Below are 23,246 nucleotides of genomic sequence, written 5' to 3'. Positions count from 1 at the left end.
ACACAGAGACAACTTAGGCAGGCTTGGGCTATGAATAGAGACTTTCAGATACTTTAGTTTAGTGGACAACTTTATAAATCCAGGAAACCATTAATTGTAATACTATCAACAGTGTTACTGCTATTAGTGTTTGTGTATATGGAAGTAGGGGTGGGCGATATGGGAAAAATATCATATCACGATTTTTTATAGAAATATCACGATTCACGATTTTTATCACGATTCTTTGTTAGTTTTACTATTTTGGTTTTACAAGTTGTCTGAGCATTACAGCCAAACTAGAAAGACAAAGATGCATGGCAGATATTTAGGCCAAAGTGGGTGAAGATAAAAAATCTTTGTCATTATTTTATTTTTCTTATTAAAAAATAAGAACAAAGATACACATTACAAATACACATAATATACAAATAAAACAAACAGTGCTTTATTTCCAGGTACAATAGGTGTATTTAGCAGAGCATTCAATGAAATTGAATGAACAAATATAAAAATAAAACACAAGATAGACTGATTCCTAAAGCAACTGTATTAAAGTTTTTCAGTCAAGAATAGTGAGTGATTTTTCTCTTTTGCGTTTTGTTGTTTTGTTAACGTTAAATGAATAGTTCCCCCACAAATTAATATTGTCATCTGTCTGTCAATTCTGTCATAATGTTGTATTTTTATATCATCATTTACTCAAAAGTTGTTTTAAACCGGAATGAGTTTCTTTCTTGTGCTGAACATTTATAAATGCCATTTTGAAGAAGGTGGAAAACCAAACAGTTGCTGGTCCTCAGTGACTTCCATAGGATTTTTCTTTCCTACTATCAAAGTCAATGTAGACCAGCAACTGTTTGGTTTTCCACTGAGTAAATAATGACAGAAATTAAATTTTAGGGTGAACTATCCCTTTAATGACAGTCGACAGCACGTTTAGTGTCCTGTCCCTTTAAGAGCTGCACGCATCTAATATACAGTACAGGCACGCATCCGTTTCTCTCTTAACTATTTACTTTCATTTTAGAGATAACCAACTCAGTCTGTATGTAAACCTTGTGTGTTTTGACAGTATTAGCGCAAAATATAACTTAGTTGAGTAATCAGGCGCTCGCGCTGTTAGACAGGCGTTTTAGTGCGCGTGCTTCAGGTGTATGTGCTCAGAACAAGCGCACGTCAGACCAGCGCGCGAATTAAACATTTAACCAGCAAGGCTTGTATGCAAATAATGTACTTTTGCGATCGCGAATAAGTGCAGTGTCCTGTCTGAGTAACTCTACTGCTGTATGTCGTGTTGTACAGTACATAGAGACGGAGGCACCAGAACTTTGTGCGCGGTAGCGCGATACTACGATATTTCTTAAAAAGCAGATCGTGGAGACATTTTTATCGTCCACGATCAAAAATCGTCATATCGCACACCCCTATATGGAAGCATAAAAAGAGACAGGCCTATGAACGCTGTTCATAATCAGACACTTATAATGAAAGTAATTCATACCAGAACAGCAAGGGTTGGGGGATCCACTGAAGCGGAATCTGTCCATTATTTACTGACAGAAAAAAGCAGACGTTTAAACTAAGAGCACTCGTAATATATTACTATGGTAGTCTTGAGTAGAAAACGTGAACATTTTTCTCACGACTCCTTACAGCTTGCTTTAAATGTCTAGTAATATGTAAGCTATGCATGTTTGTAGCGTGTCCTTCTCTAAACCAGCTTGTAATGACATGCATTTTTCTCGATAGCCACTAGGGGACGTACAGTCTTTTCTTATGGCAATGATAACACAACCAGCTTTAATGACTAGTATTTTCTGTTGTGTTTTTTTTTTTTTAGCTTTTTGTATTTTCTGCTCTTATTTTGATGGAAATATCTGTGCAGTGTATTTAAACTTGGTAAAAGACTTAAAAGCGGAGTACTACTATATTCATTATAGTAACTAAAAGCAAAATTAAATGAGTCCAATATTTCATAAACAAAAATGAATAATAAACAACAACAAAAAATGTATGATAATAAAAATGAATAAATATGCATGTATGCAAAATAACCACGAAGCACTTGGAATGGAATCATCATGTGAAATTATATGAAAATGTCACAAATGTATTTAATTAAGATTATATTATTATTTTCAAACATAAAACACCAAATTCATTCATATTAATGTTCTACTTTGGGACAAACTTTTAAGGACTTTTCTTAGAAAGCAGTCATTTTTTAAATTTATAATGATCTATAGTTTTTTTTTTAAAGTGTTAGATAGCGAAGTATAAAAACGTTATTATAGGCTGTACAGACATTTGACAACGCATATAAGCAGGGTTCACATGATATTTCCTATATTGTCCTTCGTATTAAAACAAATGTTTCACTTTGTTTACAGATGCTTTATAACTTCAGTATGTGTTTAATTGTCGTTCTATCCTCACTGTTTTATTGCTTTATCAGATTTTGTAGATACAGAAGCATAAAAAGTAAATGATAGGCCTTTGTACACTGTTCACTTCAGACACTTGGCATGGATGCAATTCATATCAGGTCAGCAAAGGTGAGGATACAAAGAAGTGGGAAAAAGTCCAATGCTCATTTACAGAGAAGGGAGAAGTTGAAACCACACTTGCAATTTATTTATTGTGTAAATGTACTAAAAGGCATTTTAGCCTTTCCTTCACTGAACTCGATTCAGAAAATTGGTGTATTTAAACATGGTATAAGCTGAGCATACTACATTCATCATAGTAGCTGAAGCTTAATAAAAGCTATATATATATATATATATATATATATATATATATATAATTATTAAATCCATAAACATAAACAAAACATGCTAATTAAGCAAGTATGCAAAGTAACCACAAAGTGCTTGAATGAAATTAACCTGTGAAATTAAGTATGGAAATGTTGTAAGCTTATTTCATAAACATAAAAAACTGTATTTTTTTTAATCACGGCAGATATTAGTAACACAACACTTATTAGTTATAAAACAAAATTCAAGTCCATTTAAAAGAAACTTATCACTCATCTACTTGAATAAAATAAAATATTTGTGATTAAATAGTGGTTTATGTCTTGCATATTTTTATTTTGTAAGACTATATGACTACTTTTGAACGGTCATCAGTGGAAAAAATGTCCTAATGCAGTCTCATGTCAACTTTATGAAACGCAGCATTTGCTGTTTTCAACTGGCTCATCCTTGTTGGTCTTGTTTTCATGGATCTTGCCCCAGCTTTCATGTAAACGCACCTCTCCACCCAGATAGCCCTCATAAATGCGTTGAGTCAACAGCTTCTGCCACATTGTGACCCGTTCGTTCTAGCCGAGGCCTCGATGTACAGTGCTCCCAATTCACTTGCAAACTGTTCCACCTCCTCTTGATTCACTTCCTGCTATTTTCTGTCACACTTGTGTCCCACAAGTACAAAAAGGACAGTGTATGGATTCACTCGATTACACACCTCTGTGTACTGATGCTCAAGGACTCTGAAAGACTCACGATTGCCCAGGTCAAACACCAGCAGGCATCCAGCTGAATGAGGAATGTGAAGCTGGACAAGCTGATGCCTCCTGAAAACATAAGTTCATGAGATTGAACAACCAGTGTGCATTTTTAAGTGATGAGAAATACGGAAGTAAAAAAAACGAAAAAAATCCCTACATTTAAAGGTGCTCAATCAATATATAAAATATGCTAACATATGTATAAAATGTGGCCCTTTTAACTGAAACAACTGAATCACCAGGTTAAAAGTATTTTGGTGAGCATGCAGATGATGTGTATTCCCACTGCTTACCAAAACGATTCATTTCCGGTCGTATCCCAAATCTGTAGCTATACTCTCACACCAGGCTCCACCTCTAGGATGTGAATTCTGAATTCTGCTCCCATAGTACAGTTTATTTTCTCTGGAAAGGAGCCTTTTATATATCGATACAGCATGCATGACTTGCCCACATTACCGTCACCTATCATGATGATTTTAAAACTGTACAGGCACTGTACAGTGCGATTCATGAGAGCTGACATTGCTCCCGGGTCCCTAAAGATTTGACCAGAGAACCTATTGAATTAGAATTGATATTCAGATGGCTACATTTCAGTTGCATGCAGAGTTAAATACACAATTCTTTAAGTTTTACTATTAAGACCTGTACCTGTTGGATTCTGAAGAAAGATTTCCTGTTTGAATGTGGTAGGAGTCGGACCATCCAGTGTTGATTTGATTTGTGTTGTTTTACAAGTTCATACGAAACAGAAGTAGGGTTATGCAACAGGGTGGGGTTTATATGAAAAAGGAAGCACTTCTCAAAAACATCTGAAGATTGCATATCTTTGTGTGTGTAGACAGAGAGTAGTGTGAGTAGTAGAGTAGTGTGTAGACAGAGTGTGTAGACATTTATATGATTTTAAATTAGATATATAATACGCAAAACAACAGTGGTGTTGTATCAACACTTGAGATGTGGTATGAAAAATGTCGTTTATTATATAACTATAAAAATGCAAAATGTTTCTGAATACTTTAGTGGTTTCAAATCACAGAGACAAATCCTCTTGGAGTACATTCTGATTAGTTACAGATATAAAATACACCCACATTTATATTAAATTATATTAGTGGTCATCTGAACAATCCGGCTTTCCTTATAAAAGCACTTCTCCCATATCCTACATTTTTGCAACCACCCAAATAATAATTTCCTGTTACATGCTGATCCCTGATGCTGTCTAAAACAGCATAAATCATTAGGTTACATTATAAACCGCAGTATAACAGCACAAACGTCTCAAACTGGCTTCAGTAGGAGATGCCATGTTGGCTCAAAGTGGTTCATGGTAGGTATGCAATAGTGGTTCTACTGTCTGGGGCTCAAAGTAGATCATGCTAGCCTTATGTTGGCTAGCACCATGTGAGACTGGAGTACAGTACCCATTTGAGATCACTCTGTGTGCAGGGCAGTCATATTGTTGTTGGCGAAGCTCTGCTCTTGCAGCCTGTGTGGATCGACATGCAAGTACATTCTGTCGGCTGTCCAGTGTGGAGTCTGTGGACATTTCGCTGAAGGGAGTTGCATATTCTGGTTCGGGTGGCAGGGGATCGGCATATTCGGGAAGCTGTCCAGGGGTGTCGTAGTGGTTGAGGGAGAAGGGGATGGTGTAGCCCTCTTCCGGTGGGGGTCGGAATGTGAGTCCCATCATCTGCACACCTGCTACTACATCAGGCTCAGCATAATCTGGGAACAATGGAGAAATGTAATAGAAATATGAAAACTAATAAAGGCATTCCCAAGTTACCTTTTTTGTGATCTGGACATGTGCAACCTAAATAGTTTTAAGTGAATTTATTATATATACACTTTTTTTCTTCAAATTTTATTTTTTTACACAGCCCTTGTCATGAATCCTGTTCATGCACTTCCGTTCGCTCACCACCAGAGATCACCCGTTCTCTACTATGGACTCTTGCACCAACTGTTGCACTTCACCCCGGACTACAGTTCCCATCATCCATTGCACTGATTACACGCACACAGCTGAATTCAATCAGATATGCTACATAAGCCACGGACGTCCTCTTTTTCACTGCCTAGTATTGTTTAGCGATAGCTACTCTACGGAGCCAGTTCTACTGCCATAGTTTAGTCATAGTCTTGCATTGCCTGTTTTCCTGTTTTCTAGCCTGTGTATCTTGGATTACCCGTGTGCCTGGCCCTGTTTTGGATAATGTTTGCTCCAGCCCGGACTATTGCTCGTGTTTACGGATTACCCTTTTTGTCAAGACCACTGGATATTGTTAGCCGTCGACCGACCACGCCCGTTTTGGATTATTCTCTTACCTTGCCCCTAAATATATCAGTTTGCCATTGTTTGAACCATGCCTGTTATGACCACGTCTCTGTCTAATAAAAGCCTGCAGATGGATCCGAACGTGCCGATTCAAGCTCTGATCATTCCGTAACAGCATTGCACATTGAGTATTTTTATTGTACCCATTTTTTATTTTTAGGGATTTTTATTAAATAAAAATTTCAAGTTAAGACACCCAATTCTACAAGATAACAACTAACATAAGATTTTTAATAATAAAAAAAAAAGAATAATGAAATATTAAAAATAATTTCCAATTACCACTTTAATAACAAAACAAATATCATTATTTAATTAAAATGTAATTATATTGATATAAATGTATTTTGTTCTTTTAATATAAAGACAATGACAACTGTTTTTTTAAATTAAAAATGTAACATTTCAAATGAAATATTAAAAACACTGCATAATACTTCTTAACATACATATACAGTGTATATAATATTATTTATTATTGATAATCTTAATTATTATTATTTGATTTTAATCAAAATATAAACAAATAAAATATGAAATAAAATAATTTCTGCAAACCTCTGATTGAGGAAAAATAACATTCATTGTAACAACAATTTTCTTTCATTACAAAAAGTAATTAAATAGAATCAGAAATGTCCAACTTTTGTATATTTTATGTTTTACATGTGTGTAAAAATATAAGATTAAATAGCAAATTAAAAATGTTATTATTAATTAGTCTTTAAACATCTCAATTATTGACCAATCAGATTAATTTTATAGTGAATAAACCCTCCCTTAGATTGGAATTCATCCTCAGTGAACTGTCTTTTCCCTTGGCCAACTCATTTTAGGCATTGTTGCATTCCCACATGATCCCACTGCTCACCCATTGCACTGCGTCCAACAGTAGTTCTGGGCTATGAAAGGGGCCCCACGTTTCCCCCTCTCTCCTTCTCAGTCCTTCACTCACTCAGCAGGAATGCTAAGAGGGCGAAACTGTTTTAATTGAAGCGACTTCAGAAAGGACTCTTGATTGTCCTGACCACTGACCCTCTGTCCTCCTCGTCCCAGAACCCCGTACTGAAGGGTCTGTTGGCCAGTGGGTGGTGAGGAGGGTGTTCTTCTGGCTTGAATGCCCCTAATTTGGGCTCCAATTAAAGAAGCCTTTCAGGGAAGCACTGCCGACGAAAGAAAGACATGTTTATGCTGCCACTGAGCAACTGTTGGGGAGGAATGAGCTCAGAAATGAAAGCCGTTTGCTTGTCATGTCTCTTCTGAGTTGCAGTGGCAGCTCAGCTGAGCAAAAGCACACAGAGTGGGGCGAGTGAACAAAGGGGTCAGAATGACTACTTGGCTTTCTCTCTGTTTCCGTCCTGCTGTTTGAGCCACATTAACCCTCTTATTCACTGCTATATATTACTGTGATGTCTGAGGGCTGTTGATCTGATTCTGAGAACTGTTGTACCCAGCGGCGTCCTCTCGACAAACACTGCCTTGTTTCGTTTGTCGTTTGAAACATTCCTTCATGAATTTCGGTATTCATTGCTATACTGGGTTGAAAAGCCCTGTGGATGTCTTACCATTGAGAGGAGGGTTGGGAAGAGCATCATGGATGTTCCGAACCAGAGGGTAAGATACAAGCTCTGGGTTTGTGCATGGAAGCGTCTTCCCGTGGAAACCCTGACAGCCTTAAGCAGAGACAATGAAAGTCACTCAGGAAATACCAACAACACATGAGGCACACAGGAAAAACTGTACTAGAGAGACAGTGCAAAAGGTTACCTTGGTCAACACAGCATTTTTTTATTTGTGCATTTCTTTTTCTGAAATAAAAACACAGGTAAATATCACAAACCCTGTCAAGAATACGTGTGGGACATATTACACTGCAAAAGGACATAATAAATTTAGATGTTCTATATCATTGTTTATTTAAAAAATGTATATAATATAATAAAAATTTTAATTTAACCAAATGTAACATGGTGATTTAACATTAATATAACTGACAATATTATACTTTTTTTTTTACATAAGTAATGAAACGATGAAATGATAAAAAAAGATATGCCCAATTATTGAGTATAGCATTAATACAATAGAGCATAACACATGATAAAATATTTAATTAAAAAGTAATGCTATTGATTTAAAAAATTTTTTTTTTTTTTGCAAACCACAGATTAAGGTAAAATAGCATTTAATATAACAACTTCCACAATTTTCTTATAGAATAGTTATGGAACAGAATCATACATTTCCAGCTTGTGCATATTTTGTGTTTTAGATATGCATCAAAAATATTACAATTCACAGCATTTAAACACCTCACCTGAATTACTGACCAGTCATATTTATGGTATACAGAGCTATTTATTACATAATTGGATCCCAAAAATTAAGTACTTGTAATTTGATTAAATTACAAGTACAGTTACTTTTTTATGGGTTACATGATTGCATATTATTTACACAATAGCAATAATTTATTTAAATTCAAATAAATTATTGTATAAATTCAAATAAATTATTGTATGTTGTTCTTTCAAACACATTAAAACACATTTTCACACATTTACCAACTTTTTTTTGTCATCTGATCCTCTTTCACCTAATATATTTTATTTGAAATACCCCTGAGATTTTAAAATAAATATTTTAAGTAGTATCACATTTCAATTTCAAATAAAATTTCATTTTTTCAGCAGGTATTTTATTTTGATTAGTTATAAAATTATTTGTTTTAATTTAACATGTTTATGATTTAATTGATTAATAGCTTTTCATTAAACTCATAAACCCCCTAAAGGTCCTTCACAAACACAGTTTGGGAAACCTTTGTAATATAATGTTTAATGCACTTCATGTTGTTGTTAACAACAAATGGAATATATTTTCTTACTCTTTGTATTTTTATATCAATATGGTACAAGATTATCCTATTTTAATCAATGTGAAAAATAAGGTCAAAAGTAGTCTGATTATATTACCTAAAACATGTAATGTAACGGATTACATTCCTAACTACAATTTTTGTCATGTAATTTGGAATCAGTAACGGATTACAGTTTCTAAATAATCTACCCAGCTCTGATGGTATAGTAAATAAGTCCTCCCTTTGATTTTTCTTAATGAAAACTTAGAACCATTAAAATGTGTCGCGAGTCCAGTAAAATAAATACATTACTGTGATTACTTTAGAAACATTCTGATGTAAAATTCATAAAGGTTACTCAGTACCTGTATCAGCACTTGTTACGGTTACACCTCTGCTCTTTTTGGTTTCCTTTTTGAATAATAAAAAAAATTAAGGAATTCTTTAAAGGAAAAATGTGTGTGTTACCTTCTCCTCCAAATAAGCCCAGCTAGAAGGCAACCCACACATAGAGCAGCTCCTAAAACCATGCCTGCCACTAATATCACTGCTTGACTGGGGCCTGTATGGAAATAATAATAAATGATTTAGACAAATCCACTATGAGTTTAAACATGTTATTTTTAGCAATCATATTAGCAATTAACTTACAAAATTCACCTCACCTGAGCTTCTTGTGATGATGGGACTCTCAGTGGGCAGCGTGTCTAGAGGCACAGTCTCTGTGACAGCTGCTTTCCCAGTATTCAATTCTGATGGAGAGAATTCATCACAGGTTTAAAAGGCAAGAATTCAATTAACTCTTGCAAGATTTACCATAGTGAGCTTGGAATTTGACCAATACAATGGTCTTTTAGTGTCAATATGTACTATAAACATGTTGAAACTGAAATTTATGTGGCATAAGGGAACTTAAGAGATTCTGGGGCGGACCCTCACCATCTCCATGGGAACGGGGTCTGATGGGGGCAGAAGGGCAGCCCAGCACTTGAACCTGTGCAGAGGCCCTGATATGCCACTTCTGGGGTTTCACGAGGAGGTAGCGTGCAATTACTGGAGGAATCAAACTGTTGAGTACTGTCACATGACCATCAGAATGGGCCTCAAACACCTTAAAAGAAAAAAGAAAAAAAAGTTAATATGAAAATAAAACATTGCATACTGAAAAAAATCTGATGATTTGCAAAAAAGGCCTAATGTTACCTAATTTTAGGAGTTTAAAAAAAGTGTTTTATTTTTCACAAAATAAGAATGATGATTTTTCAAATATATATATATATATATATATATATATATATATATATATATATATATATATATATATATATATATATATATATATGCTTTAATACACTTATCAAAACAAGTAAAATGTCAAACGTAAAACACCCACAAATGTACCAGAAAACATCTGGGTCATGATTTTTCATCTATCATTGCCATAATTCTAACCTTGAAATCAAGATTTGGCGTAAAATAATGTCTTCAGAATCATTCATACATGTAAAAAAATCAGCTAAGAACTGAACAAATGGTTGTTCAGGCTCAGAGGAAGATAGGAATCATGTCTTTATGGCTGTTTTTCTGGTGATTAAGGAATAATACAAGACTGCAGGGCATCATATTATTCTAGATTTATATTCTAAAATAAATACCTAGTAATGTATATAAAATTAGGGTCTGTTCACAAAGAATGTGTTCCTGTGTCCATTTGCGCCGTTTATTCATTTGCCTATCCTATGTAAATCTTTTAATACTGTAATCGTGTTGAAAATTTTACTGATGCAGCATTACGTACCTTCTTATCTTTGCTTGATGTTGCTTTGTAGACTTTCCAGTTCTTGCGGTCTTTGCTGAACATGAGCGTGTAAGATTCAATGTAATAATGTGGCGTACCCTTTGTTATGATGCCTGAAAGCACATGTAAACATGTTGTGCTTCTGTAACACTTATACTATTGCTGTAATAGCTCAGCAGAGGTTTGCACCGTGATTATTAGTGGTTGACCTCTGACCTGTGACACTACTCCTGTTCCACAGCTCAATCTCCATCCACGGTTGCTGGTCCCCAGAGCTTGCAGCCCACTGAGATCCCTCATTTTCCGGAGACCAGGAGACCCTCTGACCTAACCTGTTCACCTCCTCCCACACTGAAGAAGTGTTATAGGCCACCACCATCAGCTCCCTGTCACACGCTGCGCATGAAAGATTGTAATTGTTAGTTTTCAGTTGTTAGTGTTTATCTTCTAGCAATGTATAATTAGAAATAGGCACTAACAGCACGTTTAAGTATCATGTGCGAGTATCATGTAGCAAGTGTAACCGTGTGTTAGATAAACTGTAATTTATTCCTTAACACTGACACGCAGACTCAATCCTGGTATTAGGCATTTGCAGTTTAAAAAAAAATATTACAAATAAATTAATCCAGTGCAAAGTCATAGTTCAAGTCTATCAGTCTGTCAAAAATAAATGTTACTAGATTAAATTAGCAATGAATTCAAATGATATCTATAGGAATAACTACAGGGAAATCAATGAATACCTCTGTGGAAGACAAGCCGTTTATCTGACAAGGAACCGCTGTAAAAAAAAAATATTAGATAATTTAAAATGTAATATATATATAAAATTGTGCATTTACAGTCATGGCCAACAATATCGGCACCCTTGGTAAATATGATCAAAGAAGCTTATGAAAATTAATCTGCATTGTTGATCCTTTTGATCTTTTATTAAAAAAATTATTATGAAATAAATGTTTTTCTCTATTACACATTGGCCACAACTAACAGTACCCTTTTATTCAATAAACCTCCATTTGCCAGTTTAACAGCTCAAAATTTTCTCCTATAATGCCCGATGAAGTTAGAGAACGCCTGACCAGAGATCAGAGACCATTCCTTCATCCAGAATCACTCCAGACCTTTTAGATTCCCAGCTCCATGTTGGTGCTGCTTCTCTTCATTTCATCACACTCATTTTCTACAGGGTTCAGGTCAGAGGACTCGAATGGCCATAGCAGAAGCTTGGTTTTGTGCTCAGTGACCCATTTTTGTGTTGTTTTTGAGGTTTGTGTTTGTTACAAATCTTATAATGTTTGAATCTTCCAAACGCACAATAATCCAGAGTCGGTCACTTATTGATTTTTTTTCTGTTGGTATTTGATAGAATCCATGATGCCATGTGTCAAAACAAGATGCCCAGGACCTCCAGAAGAAATATAAAGGCCCACGACATCAAAAATACAGCAGTATATTTTATTGTACATTCGGGGTACTTTTTATCCCTGTGTTCACCAAACCCATCTTGAGTGTTTGCTGCTAAAAATCTCATTTTTTAGTTTCATCTGACCATAGAAGCCAGTCCCATTTGAAGTTCCAGTCGTGTCTGATAACTGAATATGCTGGAGTTTGTTTTTGGATGAGCTAGGAGAATTTTTCTTGAAACCCTCCCAAACAACATGTAGTGATATAGGTACTGTTTTACTTATTTTTATTTTATTTTATTAAAATAAAACCTCTTAAAATTCTCTGACCTCGAGACTCAACTATTTTCTGCATTTCTCCAGCTGTGGTCCTTGGAGAGTCTTTAGCCACTCAAACTCTCCTCCTCACCGTGCATTAGGACGATATAGACACACGTCCTCTTCCAGGCAGTTTCGTAACATTTTCTGTTGATTGGAAATTCTTAATTATTGCCCTGATGGTGGAAATGGGAATTTTCACTGCTCTAGTTTTTTTTTTTTAAAGCCACTTCACTAATTTGTGAAGCTCAATTATCTTTTGCTGCACATCAGAAATATATTCTTTGGTTTTTCTCATTGTGATGGATGATTAAGAGAATTTGGGCTTTGTTCCGTCCTATTCATATTTTTGTGAAACAGGAAGCCATGGCCGGATAACTTCATGTTCATAACCACCCTGGAGTTCTCAAAATTGTGACTATGAATGGGAATATACTTCAGAGATATTTTACTCATAAGAATTTCTAGGGGTGCCAATAATTGTGTCCAACGTGTATTTGAGAAAAACATTTATAGTGAAGTGACATGCTGCCAAGTATGGTGACCCATACTCGGAATTCGTGCTCTGCATTTAACCCATCCAACGTGCACACACACACACAGCAGTGAACACACACACCGTGAACACACACCCGGAGCAGTGGGCAGCCATTTATGCTGCGGCGCCCGGGGAGCAGTTGGGGGTTCGGTGCCTTGCTCAAGGGCACCTCAGTCGTGGTATTGAGGGTGGAGAGAGTGCTGGACATTCACTCCCCCCACCTACAATCCCTGCCGGCCCGAGTCTCGAACCCACAACCTTTGGATTACGAGTCCGACTCTCTAACCATTAGGCCACGACTTCATAATGATACACCCCCCCCCCCCCCATTTTAAATTCTTATTATCCAATGAAAGGTTAGATTTTTGTGAATTTTTAAAATAAAAGATCAAAAGGATTAACAATGCCAGTCCCGCCACTCCCAATACGCAGAGTGCACAGTTTGCGTAGGGCACTAACTCCCAGGGGGGGCCTCATCCCAGTTGCTCAAAAAAAAAAAAAAACCGTGACGTGCCATTCCTGCAACTGCTTGCACCTCATGTTTGCGGCTGAATGCAAATGATCATAATTGATGGACAACTATGCCCATGAAAAGACATCAGTAATCCGGCGCAAAGAAAAAAAAAAAGAGATGCAAACTAAGCCTGTGCGTCACTTTCAGGTAGGCTACATTTATAATCCTGTGAAACTTTTTTTGGGTGTTGAGGTTAATAACGTGTTTTAATGTCGGTAATAATTTCCATCACCCACGCATCTATTCTCTCAGAGTTTCCATGTTCCCTTATGAAAGTTAGCCATGGTTTTAACACGAACAAAACAAAACCAAAAACAAAATCATGGTTCTTAAAACCATGGTGAATTTGCGGTTACCATGGCTACATTACTTCAAATAATAACACATAAAGAAGTAAGTATTAAGATAATATTTTTGTGGTTATAAAAACAAACCTAAGCCAACAACAGCCTTTAAAATGACTTAAAATGCATTATATAATAACAATGAGGCAACCCTGCTGAAAAAAAAAAAAAAAAAAAAAAAACTATAGAACCATCACAGAACATTGTAATACCATCACAAATAAATCACATGATTACAAAAATTACAAACCATCAACTTTTAACCATTAGATTAAAAACTTATTTTCTGTAGTGAGGTTTGGGACATATTCCATTAGGATTTATTGGTTTTAACAAGCCACCAATAGAAGGTGACCAATTACCAGTAGAGACCAACAGGGTCCATTACAGTTTCCATTAAAACTAATACAAGTCCCATTATAACCAGTAAAACCATTACAAATTTTGTGATGGTGTCTATTGTTTATTTTTTCAACATTACATGTTATAAATGCCTGTAGGGTGTCAAAGGCCTGGTAATTGCTGCTGTTACACTAACAGGACGATCATATCCTTGTTTAATAGGCTATTGACCAAACATTTCATTCAAATATCCACTTAATCTTTCATTTTTGACCACCTTTTTGCTACAGTTGACACAGCCTCTATAATTTCTTCAACAAAAAACATGTGGACATCACAACCCTTACAAAAATTAACCGTGGTTTTTGTAGTAAAACTGCTTAATTTTCTTTTGCATGATTTCTGAATGCTTGAGACTATAAAATCAATCAGACAACTGTATTAAAATAATAGCCACAGGTAACTGTCTAGAGCTACAATTGTAATTTGTAAATAAGACAATTTAATTACAATTTATTTATTTACTTTTATATTTTATTAAAGTTCTATTTTGACCCCTATAGTAGGTGTTTTTTTTTTTTTTTTACTTCCATAATATTTTAGGGAGGGGCACAACAATACAATCCTGCTTAGGGCACCCATTTGGCCAGCAAAGGCCCTGAACAATGCAGATTCATTTTCACAGCCTTCTTTTTTATTTGCCAAGGGTGCCGATATTTTTGGCCGTGACTGTATATACACACACACTTGTATATGTATAATTTTTTGCATCTTACTATGTACATGTAATATTAAGAATAGTGCTGGGCAACGATTAATCGCAGCCAAAATAAAAGTTTTAGTTTATATAATGTGTGTACACTGTGTATATTTATTATGTATATATAAAGACACACACATACAGTATATATTTAGAAAATATTAGCATGTATTTACATGTATATTTATATTAATATAATTTAGAATATTTTTAATATTTAAACATAACATTTCTTAAATACATGCATGTATATGTATTTATGTATACATAATATATATATATACACATAGTACACACACACACACACACACACTTTATGTACACAAAAACTTTTATTTTGGATGCAATTAATCGCGATTAATCATTGCCCAGCACTAATTAAGAAATATATAATTAATAATTATAAATTATATTATAATAATATTATAAACTAATATTGCATTGGTACATTTACACTAATCATATGATTAGATAAAAGCCGTTTTTTCTTTTTTCATGGAGCAGGTTTTGTCATGGAGGCAAGTATAATCACATGACCAGCTTAATGCTACTTGCTTTATCTTTGTGGCACTCCTGTTATTGGACGTTTTAACTTTTTCTACAATTACATCAACTGTATAGTTTAAAAATTGTTTTTAGTAATTGGAAAACTTTGCCTTTGTGTAATGCTGCATCCTCACCACTGGGTGTCTATATATAAAACTGAGAAACACTTTAGTTTACGCACCAATTCTCACTATTAACTAGTTACTTTTCAGCATGCATATTACTAGCATATTGGCTGTTTATTAGTACTTATAAAACACATTAATTCCTTATTTTGCATGACCTTATTTTAGATCCCTTAATCCTATACCATACCTAAAATTAGCAAATTAGAAGTTAATTGAGACCAAGATTTAGTTTGGTCCCCAAACTAAAGTGTGAGCAACTTGCACAACATGCCAAACACTCACGTTTTAGACGGTACTCCATTAGCGAAGTTTGACTCATACAAGGTTATGCCCCTCTGCAAAGACACGTTGATCATGCCTCCCAAACTGTCTGAAATTACGCCCGCATGGATCGCAGCTTTGCATAATACAGAGGTCTAGAAAAACACAAACATTAAAATGTTACGTCATTCAAAGGTAAACACTCCTTTTATCAAAAGTGCCTGTTGTAAGCTTTTACAAACATCCATATATGGTAGTAAATTCAAATGCCATGACTAATAATCCTACTATTGCGCACTGGTGGTGGATGAGGAGACACCACCCCTCACAATGTAGAGCGCTTTGAGTGCTTAGAAAAGCGCTATATAAATGTAATGAATTATTATTATTATTATTATTATTAGATAATATCCCAGCTTACATCCCGGTATCCTTGTCCATGCCCGCCCCAGATTTCTCCTGTGACGCCTTTGCAGCCTGCAGGACAGAATGCACTGGAACACAAGAGAGTCCAGGATTCAGATATTAAACAAACATGTATCCTACAAGATTCAGAGTACAGAAAAATTGTGTTATTTTGCTTTAATGTCAGGTCATTGTTGAAGATTTATTCTTACCTAATCTGTTGAGAGGAGAAATGTGTCCCTCGATGCAGACATGAAATGAGCTCTATGGGATAGAAATAGCATTGACATGAATGGCGCAGTTACATGTGCTCATATACACAGTATGGGAAGTGTAGACGACACGAAGCCAGTGTCTTACGAAACTCATGCATCAGTGTATAATCACAGGAAGAAGGTCAACATTTGGTACATAGCGCACTTGTCTAGGAATTGGACTTTACATAAACAACTTGATACACAGGAAAGGAAGGAACATATGAACCACTCCTGTAAACTCTGGAGCAAAGTGAGAACTTTTGACAGAATATTGACCTCAAGCTTTTAACTTTTAGTTCACTACATGCTTATAGAATTGTAAGAAAGACTTTTTTTTTAAATAAATGCGAGGATGCATTGCATTGATCAAAATTGACAGTTAAGGCTGTTACATGTTTAGAAATGGTTTCCACCAAGATATTAAGCAGCACAACTGTTTTCAACATTGATAAGAAGAAGAAATGTTTCTTGAGCACCAAATCAGCATATTAGAATAATTTCTGAAGGATCATGTGACACTGAAGACTGGAGTAATAGCTGCTGAAAATCCAGCTTTTCCATCACAGAGAAATTACATTTTCAAATACATAAAAAACCCTGTTCTTTTAAATTGTAATAATTTCACAATAATACAGTTTTTACTGTATTTTTTAAAAACATACAGTAAAATTCTTACTTGCACAATATTTTTAGCAATAAATAAATATATAAATATAAATATATATATATATATATATATATATATATATATATATATATATATATATATATATATATATATATATATATAGTATAGTATAGTATAGTAGTTTGATTTAAATCATAATCTTACTATTTTAATTATAATCGTTACTATATTAACTTTTTATCCCTGTGTGCACCAAACCCTTGCTGCTAAAAAGCTAATTTTTTAGTTTCATCTGACCATAGAAGCCGGTCCCATTTGAAGTTCCAGTCGTGTCTGATAACTCAATTAGTACTTTAATTTAAATCATAATCTTACTATATTAATTATCTTAATGTATTTGAGTTCTGATGACTTTTACTATTAAAATATTGTAGTATATACAAATATGGAAAAATTATATGTAAATGAAATTTTAAATAATTCAATAAATTTTGTATCCAAAATGTCCTGTATAAATATTCTATAAATTCTTCAATTAATTATTAGATATTTAAATTAATTATTGTGTTTTTGCATACAAAGCCAAGAGAAGATTTGCCTTATGGGAGTTAAAAACAACCTACATTTCACTGCTGGTTATACTCTGTATAATTGTGTATGTGACAAATAAAAACTCTTGAATCTTGAAAACTTAAGAATTCTTCTTAAATGATGCATGTTATACAGTCAGGAACTGCCCTGAGTGGCTTCTACCGTGTGGTCAGGTGATGGTTAAGCGGTCATGCAGTGCTTGTCAATGCTGGAGGAGTGAGCATACAGCATTCCTTCTAATTCAGTGTGTGCCCAAGCACAGGGGCCAGGAGCGGCAGACTGCTGCCCTGCTTACAAAGCAAACACTCTGAAACCCAGCCAAGGAGGAGAGCTGCATTCCAGTCGGTCACCCTAACACACATTTTAAAATCCCTACCTCCAGGGCCAGCCCATTAAGGTCCTCTGTAGTGTAACCTACATACTGGGCCTTGGTTCCACCATAAAAATATAATTACAGTGTTAATGTATTATTATTTATACCCTATTAAGAAGTTTTCAGATTTTAAATTTGATTTGATTTTTTTGTTTGTTCAAATATTGTTTTTGCTTGTAGTTTAGTTTTTCAGTTAGTAATTTTAATACGTCAACTTTTTTTTCACCTAATATTTATAATTTATTTATCTTCTTTCAATTAACAATTAAAAAAAATAGTTAATGATATTAACCCTGATCATACCTAATATACAGTAATAATTACCCTTAAAGACGTTCCCTACGGTTATCTACTTTGATACATGTCAGGATGTTTATTTAACAATCTGTGCATGACCTCCGGTAGGGCGGTTCACATGTGATGTTGGAAACGAGAATAAACAGTAATTGAGATTAGGATGGGAACTGCTCCCACTCTCAAGAGTCAGCCGAAGTGCTGTTTACCGAGTAAGCGGTACATTTCGAGAATAAACAGTACCTGGTGTGTTTACTCTGATCATATACAACTCGCTCAGAGCAGGAAGATCCATGGGGCCACATGTCATAAGGTCTTATTTTGTTGATGGATTTGTGGATTCCTGGTCTACTGTTTATAGGTGCATGGAAAGGAATGGGAAGGACATTAGCTGTTACCTGAGTGCTGATTGGTTGAATAGGACATGACGAAGCCCCGTCCTGAACGGTGAGTGCCGGAGATGAAACGCACTGTGACTTCATTAGTACTCACAGATATATTCCTGTTTGTGGAGGACAGCTGCCCACACAGAGGACCTGGGAAGCACAGATCACATGATATAAACAAGCACAGTAGATTTAATGCATTTTTAGATTCAACACACAATACAGCACACCTTCACTGCCATAAAAGGCTGTTCCTGCACACTTGTGCGACCACACAACCGTCATGCTACAGCAGAGTGGAACGCAGCATGCAAGCTGCAGTCATGCTGTGGTCACGTGACTGGGGAGCTAAAGAACAGCGTGAGGTTGGATCTCTGGAACTTCTCAGTATATACAATAATATACTGTAAATGATGTGGTTATAAAATTAGAGTTAAAGGTGGCTGTAAATATCTGTAATGTAAGTAGGTTTGAAACTAATTTAGTGTCTTTTGGGGTTAAGAAGGCATGTGTCAGGCCTGATTCAAGGATTTCTTATCACTCAGAAAATATTTTTAATAAAATATAAAATTATTTAAAAAATGTAATATAATTTATATGCTAGCTGTAGCATGTAAGAAAGTGAGACCTAGATGTATACTTAATATCAGTTGTTTATATTCAATAGTATTTGATTATATTATTGTATATAATTTTATTATTTAATGTGTAATTTTTAAATATAATTTTAAATATGATATCCATAGCATATGATAAAGTAAATCCTTGACAGTTATTAAATAAGTTGTTTAATTTATGTATAATTATATTATTTAATGTATAACTTTAAATATAATTTTAAATATGGTATCCATAGGATATGAAAAGTAAATCCTGGAAAGGTATTGAATATCAAATATTTAATTTAGATGCAAGTATATTACTATATTAAATTATATTTAGTTCTACTATTTATTTTTAATAAATCATTTTAGATATATTTTTTTTTTATCATTTAAAATATTTAATGTAATTTTTATGATATCCATATCATGAGAGAAAGTAAATCCTACATGGATTATTTAATGGTTTAATTATATATATATATATATATATATATATATATATATAAAATAAAAATTTTAATCTATCATTTTAAATATTTCATTACAGCAGATGAGAGAGGTAATCCTGAAGGAACACTTTTTTTGTGGTATTAGTGCATACATAACACTGGGCTAGTTTGTCATTCCATAACGTCTGTTTGAAGAGGGTCATACCCACTCTAGTGGCTCCACTGGTGTCTGTGATGGTAAGAGAGCCAGATATGCAGTCTTGGCTTCTCTCCAAGTCAAAGTCCCCAAAGGTCAAGAGCAGCGTCTGGCCCTTTGGTACCCTTAGGGTCCACTCACACTGGGTGTGGTTAGGGTAGGTTCCCGGGAAGTTCAGCGAGGTCAGTGTGCCACTGGTGGGACTGAGGACTGTGTATCCACACCCATTGCCTAAAGACAAAGGATAGAGGGAAGATCACATTGTTATTAATGTGAAACGAGTTAAAAAGGCATTTTATCGTCAGTTAAAGTTCTAATTTTGTGGTCTGTTTCCACATATAATTAAACCAGCCATTTTATCTCATTTAACTTCCATTAATCATCAAATGTGCTAACTAGTTTCTCTCTTGGCATGTTTCTAGCCCATGGGAGCATTGTGGGTATTGGCAGGTTGTTGGCCGAGTATCAAAGAGTGGATTGCACAAGCTTGTGTGGTAAGGGGGCTTGCCAATTTTGTCAGTATTAGTCACACTTGAGGGGCTTTCCATAACTGGTGTTAATTAAAGCCGTAACTGCAGTAGGGTTTAGTTGATGGCACTGTTGTGTTTTATACGGTAGCTTCCACAGACATGCTCTACCAAGTTCATAAACATGACATAATTGCCACAACAAAACGATTGGCAACTAGTTTGGAGTTCCACTGAAACCCAGAGTCAATGTGAATGGCCAGAAATCTAACGTTTTTGAGTCTCTTGGTCCCTGTGTGATGAACTAGATCGGTCTGAGTCCATTGTCCGTCTCTCATTCCTAATTTCTCAGTCAGCTCTGAATCATTTGGGATTAAAGCTTCTGTGGTCCGCTTCTTTCTGCTTTAGACACAGTTTATCTCTAAATCTACTGAACCTCTTGTTGCTATGAGCTATCTTCATCATCGTGTAGGAAAACAAACACGATTTTGTGGTCAGGCTGTTAACTGCCAATGTTCAAACAATTCACTGCATGACTCAATGTGGTCAAAGAGTTGAATGTTTGATCTGGGTGAGGGTGATTTTATCTACAAAAGTCTTTATACATTTCAATCAGTATTTAAGCTCAGCAAAGGTTTGTGGGTGAAGCTGGTGGCGTCTATTGCAAATAATCGTTTCCTCAACCCAATTTTATTTGAAATTTTAAAGTGTTTTATGAGGTAGTGATTTCATATGAACTTTTACAATGTGATTTGTATGGAAACACAATTTTTAGAAAAAACAAACAAAACAAACTCCTCTCCAAAACAGTGAGGAATAAACAGATTGTACAAATCACATTGTATGAATTCATAATAATTAGCCAAAATGCCAAATAGTTATTGCCATGAGTGTGTGTTGTAATCTTTTATTTTTAACCAATGGCAGGCAGGGTGAGTGTTTAGAAAAACCTGTGTGGAAACAATAATGTGCGTGTGCAGAAACTAGACACAATGGTTGGCTACAGTTTAACAAGGCCAGTTTCATTTGTAACCACATCATAAAATTCACAATGAACTCCTCATGAAGCACAGCCTGAGGCAAACTTTAGACATTATTTAACAGCAGACAGACACTGATGACATCAGTGCGATGTCTGCAAGTTGAGTTCACAGCAATGTGTTTAAAACATGCCGCGCGTGAGGATGCTGGGTATAATTAAGACACTTGCTGATACAGAATATTACATTTCTTACAGCTGAGCTACTATGAATGCACTGAGACCATGGATACCAATCCATCATCAGCGCAACACTATCAGGCAGTGTGTAATTTTATTTTCGCATCTGGGGATTTGCAGGCACGTCCCTGCAGGCCTGAGCCCATGGCAGACAGGATGTTCGGCTGTTTAGATTGTCACTTAACAATTACAGCTGTATTACAACTGTAAACTCAAAAATATTTTGGGACAAGCTGTTTTTTCCTGTTCTTTTATATTCTGGCAAATCCTGGACACTCTCTAGATCTTCTAAAGCTTAGAAACAATACGATATAGCGTGATCTCAAAAACATGTCAGCTTCCATTCTAATACAAATAACAACCCCAAAAAACAGTCAGCTTTCCCTCTGGCTAATCTGGTATTGTACACGTAGAGTCCTGGGGGTGGACGTTTGACTGGAAAACATTTTCCGTAGTCCTCACAGTCTGTGAATCTGCCTGCAGTGATTCATGCTGACCCCACACATATTGAGAAATACCATAAACAAATTCATTCTTTATAACTCACTCTCTAAACACAGGCAAAACAGGAGGATATCATTCAGTCCAGCAGTCTGCCTGCTGATGTGCTGGTGGTCTTATAAGGGCAAACATGGCTATAAACACTTTGTACTTTGTCCATATTTCTAAAAAATCAATTTTAGAGAATGCAGTCAAGTGAAAATGATGATAAATTAAAGTTAAAATACTTTAAGGTGAGCTGATCAGAGAGTGCAGGAAAAATAGCTAACAAGTGCCCAGGGAATTCCACAGAACTTAGCATCCTGGTTAAAGTTAGTTCCAATTAAAAAGAAAAAAAGGGTGGTTACTTTCAAGAATTTAAAATATAGTTTTCATTTGTTTAATATTTTAGGATAAATCCCATCCATTTGTGTTATTTCATATAATCTCTATCTATCTATCTATCTATCTATCTATCTATCTATCTATCTATCTATCTATCTATCTATCTATCTATCTATCTATCTATCTATCTATCTATCTATCTATCTACCCAATAAGTGATTTTTTTTTATTTATAAATGTATGTGTCTGTAGGCTATATTTATGCACACGTGTGTGTATGTGTGTGTATATATCTATTATTTATATCATGTACGTAAGTATTTTTTACCTTCCATCATATTATACATTATACAGTAGTGCTACTTTAACAGTACTTCATAGTAGTAAGTAGGCGCAATCTTACCCTTTTGACCGCATACCAACACCAGGGTTTCGATGCTGAGAATAAGCCAAACCCGAGAGAATTCCATAGTATCCCAAAGAGCTCCATATCTTGTGTGCATGGTTTCCTTCGGGATATCCCTTGCTGACTCTAGCGTTCAGAGTTTAAGTCATGAGTTTGAATTCATGTAATCAACCTACAGACTCTCTCCTCTCACGCTTCTCATCCAAGTTGAGACAAAGTAAAGTAGCCCATCCCCGACTGGGCATGGGTTAATGTCCTCTCCTCTTATTGGCTTCAGGACGTGCTGATCAACTTAATTACTACAATTCGCGTTTCAGTACTTTGATTTGTGTAAAGTGAAGATGTCCCCTTCTATCTTTTTCCCAAAATAATGAATTATAGAGGGTGCAAACAATGAATTAAGAAAGTTAAGACACAACACTTTCATGGTCATTACATCAATGCACTAAAATTAATTGGTATGAATGACAACAGTGTTCGTTCA

At 35.2% G+C, this 23,246-nt stretch overlaps 1 protein-coding gene and 1 pseudogene across 2 annotated transcripts; both read right to left on the bottom strand.

Moving 5' to 3' along the window:
* Positions 1–3,141: 3,141 nt before the first annotated feature.
* On the bottom strand, positions 3,142–4,203 carry LOC306887827 (ras-related protein Rab-39B-like; annotated as a pseudogene). The gene is made up of 3 exons (XR_013785962.1): positions 4,151–4,203; positions 3,790–4,056; positions 3,142–3,562 (listed from the first exon to the last, which is right to left on the bottom strand). The product of XR_013785962.1 is annotated as a ras-related protein Rab-39B-like (transcript).
* A 255-nt stretch (positions 4,204–4,458) lies between these two features.
* On the bottom strand, positions 4,459–22,976 carry LOC306887429 (discoidin, CUB and LCCL domain-containing protein 1-like). The gene is made up of 15 exons (XM_079445135.1): positions 22,760–22,976; positions 19,855–20,076; positions 18,608–18,745; positions 16,279–16,330; positions 16,083–16,155; positions 15,683–15,816; positions 11,248–11,285; positions 10,718–10,897; positions 10,502–10,614; positions 9,643–9,814; positions 9,369–9,455; positions 9,172–9,265; positions 7,611–7,651; positions 7,409–7,516; positions 4,459–5,230 (listed from the first exon to the last, which is right to left on the bottom strand). The coding sequence occupies exons 1-15, from the start codon at positions 22,857–22,859 to the stop codon at positions 4,818–4,820; spliced, it is 1,965 nt and encodes a 654-aa protein (XP_079301261.1). The 5' UTR covers positions 22,860–22,976; the 3' UTR covers positions 4,459–4,817.
* Between the last annotated feature and the right edge of the window lie 270 nt (positions 22,977–23,246).

The sequence above is a fragment of the Barbus barbus genome (genome assembly GCF_936440315.1).
Source record: "Barbus barbus genome assembly, chromosome: 21".
Lineage (NCBI taxonomy): Eukaryota > Metazoa > Chordata > Actinopteri > Cypriniformes > Cyprinidae > Barbus > Barbus barbus.
This window is presented reverse-complemented; position numbering and strand designations above follow the sequence as displayed.